The 3,833-nt window shown below is 64.5% G+C and overlaps 1 protein-coding gene across 1 annotated transcript; it reads right to left on the reverse strand.

The window, feature by feature from the left end:
* Window positions 1-1,414: 1,414 nt before the first annotated feature.
* LOC136305970 (kallikrein-15-like) lies at window positions 1,415-3,338 on the reverse strand (the record flags this gene model as incomplete). The annotated part of the gene is made up of 3 exons (XM_066209316.1): window positions 1,415-1,678; window positions 2,254-2,393; window positions 3,085-3,338. Coding segments are annotated over 3 exons (556 nt in total), but the record flags the coding sequence as incomplete, so codon positions are not given.
* Window positions 3,339-3,833: the final 495 nt, after the last annotated feature.

Below are 3,833 nucleotides of genomic sequence, written 5' to 3' on the forward strand. Positions count from 1 at the left end.
TGGCTCCGCCCCCTTCGCGTTCTCTCATTGGCTGGGGAGGGCGGTGACGTCATCGGCGGAACTGGGGACAAACTGGGAACGAACTGGGAACAAACTGGGAACGAACTGGGAACAAACTGGGAATGAATTGGGAATGAACTGGGAACAAACTGGGAACAAACTGGGAGTGAACTGGGAACGAACTGGGAATGAACTGGGAGTGAACTGGGAACGAACTGGGAACAAACTGGGAGTGAACTGGGAACAAACTGGGAATGAACTGGGAACATTTCCCCCTCAGATTTCCCGCCATTTTCCCCTCCCATTTCCCGCCATTTCCCCCTCCCATTTCCCGCCATTTCCCCCTCCCATTTCCCGCCTTTTCCCCTCCCATTTCCCGCCTTTTCCCCTCCCATTTCCCGCCATTTCCCCTCCCATTTCCCGCCATTTCCCCCTCCCATTTCCCGCCTTTTCCCCTCCCATTTCCCGCCATTTTCCCTCCCATTTCCCGCCATTTCCCCCTCCCATTTCCCGCCTTTTCCCCTCCCATTTCCCGCCATTTCCCCCTCCCATTTCCCGCCATTTCTCCCTCACCTTTCCCGCCATTTCCCCTCCCATTTCCCGCCATTTCCCCTCCCATTTCCCGCCATTTCCCCTCACCTTTCCCGCCATTTCCCCCTCCCATTTCCCGCCTTTTCCCCTCCCATTTCCCGCCATTTTCCCCTCCCATTTCCCGCCTTTTCCCCTCCCATTTCCTGCCATTTCCCCTCCCATTTCCCGCCATTTCCCCTCACCTTTCCCGCCATTTCCCCCTCCCATTTCCCGCCATTTCCCCCTCCCCTTTCCCGGGTTTTTTCCCTTTTTTCCCTCATTTTCCCTTGGGTGGGCGGGGCCTGCACGCGCCGGGGGATTTGGGGGTCGTGACGTGACATCCAGGCCCCCCCCACCCAGGTGTCATCCAGGTGTGCCAGGTGCACTCCAGGTGCTCCAGGTGTCCCAAGGAGCCCCCCAGGTGCACTCCAGGTGTGCTCAGGTGACACCCAGGTGCCCCCAGGTGTCCCAAGGAATCCCTCAGGTGTGCTCAGGTGTGCTCAGGTGTGCTCAGGTGTGCTCAGGTGACACCCAGGTGCCCCCCAGGTGTCCCGAGGAGCCCCTCAGGTGTGCTCAGGTGTGCCAGGTGACACCCAGGTACCCCCCAGGTGTCCCGAGGAGCCCCTCAGGTGTGCTCAGGTGACACCCAGGTGCCCCCCAGGTGTCCCGAGGAGCCCCTCAGGTGTGCTCAGGTGTGCTCAGGTGACACCCAGGTGCCCCCCAGGTGTCACAGGCGAAGCCAAGGAACCAGGCAGGTGTCAAAAGGAGCCATTCAGGTGTTACAGGTGAGGCCAAGGAGCCCCTCCATTGCCCCCCCCCCCAGGTGCGCCCCCCAGGTGTCCCAAGGAGCCTCTCAGGTGTCCCAGGTGAGGCCGAGAAGCCTGCCGGGTGTTACAGGTGAGGCCCGAGAGCCCCGCCAGGTGCTCTCCAGGTGCGCCCGGCCGCGTCAGTCGCCGCCGTTGGCGCGGATGGTGCGGCGGATCCAGGCGGTGAAGGCGCAGACGCGGCTGTACACACCTGGCTTGCCCTGCTGGCCGCACACCTGCAGCCCCCAGGAGACCACGCCCTGCAGGTAACCGCCGCACACCAGCGGGCCGCCGGAGTCACCCTGCGACAGGTAAACACACCTGAGCGCACCTGGGATACACCTGAGATACACCTGGATACACCTGGATACACCTGGGATACACCTGGGCACAGGTGAGCCCCAGGAGACCACGCCCTGCAGGTAACCGCCGCACACCAGCGGGCCCCCGGAGTCACCCTGCCGCAGGTGAGACGTGACAGGTGAGTCCCCCCAGGTGTGTCCCAGGTGTTCCCCAGGTGTGTCCCACCCCCATTCATCCCCATACAGGTGAGTCCCCCCGGGTGTGTCCCAGGTGTTCCCCAGGTGTGTCCCACCCCCATTCATCCTCATACAGGTGAGTCCCCCCGGGTGTGTCCCAGGTGTTCCCCAGGTGTGTCCCACCCCCATTCATCCCCATACAGGTGAGTCCCCCCGGGTGTGTCCCAGGTGTTCCCCAGGTGTGTCCCATCCCCATTCATCCCCACACAGGTGAGTCCTTCCAGGTGAGTCCCCCAGGTGTTCCCCACCCATTCCCCCCCCCACAGGTGAGTCCCTCCCCCACCTGACACCCCCCTCCCCACCCCCTCAGGTGTGCCTTCCCCCACACCTGGCCGCACCTGGCAGGAGTCGGTGCCGTTGCCGGCGGGGCCGCCGGCGCAAAGCATGTTGGGAGTGATGGCACCTGGGTACTGCTGGGCGCAGGCGGCGTTGGACCAGGTGAACACCTCCCCGCACTGCAGCACGTCCGGGAACGCACCTGGCGCAGGTGAGACGGGTCGGGGACAGGTGAGAGGGGTCGGACAGGTGTGACAGGGGGACAGGTGTGGGACAGGTGGGGTTGGACCAGGTGAACACCTCCCCGCACTGCAGCACGGCCGGGAACGCACCTGGCGCAGGTGAGACGGGTCGGGGACAGGGGAGAGGGGTCGGACAGGTGTAGGGCAGGTGAGATGGATGGGACAGGTAGGGATGGATTGGACAGGTATGGCACAGGTGTGACACAGGTGTCACCTGCCCCCTCCCGTGTTCTTCATTTCCCGCTCACCTGTCCCTCCCCAAATCTCACCTGCCGCCCTTCTCTGACCCCTCCAGGTGTCCCTTGGCCCCTCCACCCCCTCACCTGTCCCCCCAGGTGTGACCCCACCCCTCCCCTCCATCTCCTCACCTGTCCCCGCCGAGGTCTCACCTGTCCCCCCAGGTGTATCCCCACCCCTCACCTGTCCCCCAGGTGTGACCCCACCCCCTCACCTGTCCCCTCCACCCCCTCACCTGTCCCCGCCGAGGTCTCACCTGTTCCTCAGGTGTATCCCCACCCCTCACCTGTCCCTCCACCCCCTCACCTGTCCCCTCAGGTGTGTCCCCACCCCCCTCACCTGTCCCCTCCACCCCCTCACCTGTCCCCTCAGGTGTGTCCCCACCCCCCTCACCTGTCCCCGCCGAGGTCTCACCTTGCGGGCTGCGGGTGCTGCCCCAGCCGGACACCACGCACCTGTCGCCGACCTGGGGACACCTGCGGGGCAGCGGGGCGGGCCGCACGCGGGCGCTGAGCCGGGCGGGGCGGCGCAGGCGCAGCAGCATGACGTCGCTGTCGTGCCGGGCCGGCAGGTAACGCGGGTGCACGAAGGCGCGCGCCCAGGTGAGGCACTGCTCCGCCCCGTCGCGCTCCTTCAGGCTGTGCTCGCCCAGCAGGACCCGCAGCGGGCTGGGGGGGGGACAGGTGAGCGCAGGTGAGGGACAGGTGAGCTCACCTGGGGTAGGTAAAGACACCTGGGGCAGGTAAAGACACCTGGGGCAGGTAAATACACCTGGGGCAGGTAAATACACCTGGGACAGGGAAAGGTGTGTTTGTAAGGGGACAGGTGAGCACAGGTGAGGGACAGGTGAGCTCACCTGGGGTAGGTAAAGACACCTGGGGCAGGTAAAGACACCTGGGGCAGGTAAAGACACCTGGGGCAGGTAAATACACTTGGACAGGTAAAGGTGTGTTTGTAAGGGGACAGGTGAGCGCAGGTGAGGGACAGGTGAGCTCACCTGGGGCAGGTGAGAACACCTGGGGAAGGTTTAAAGTGATGGACAGCTGAGGGACAGGGGAGGCTTGGTGCCCTCAGGTGTCCCCAGGTGTCCCCAGGTGTCCCCAGGTGTGTCCCAGGTGTGTCCCAGGTGTCCCCAGGTGTCCCCAGGTGTGTCCCAGGTGTCC

This window comes from Chamaea fasciata, unplaced genomic scaffold, assembly GCF_029207755.1.
Source record: "Chamaea fasciata isolate MVZ Bird 193981 ecotype frontalis unplaced genomic scaffold, bChaFas1.0.hap1 SCAF_857, whole genome shotgun sequence".
NCBI lineage: Eukaryota > Metazoa > Chordata > Aves > Passeriformes > Sylviidae > Chamaea > Chamaea fasciata.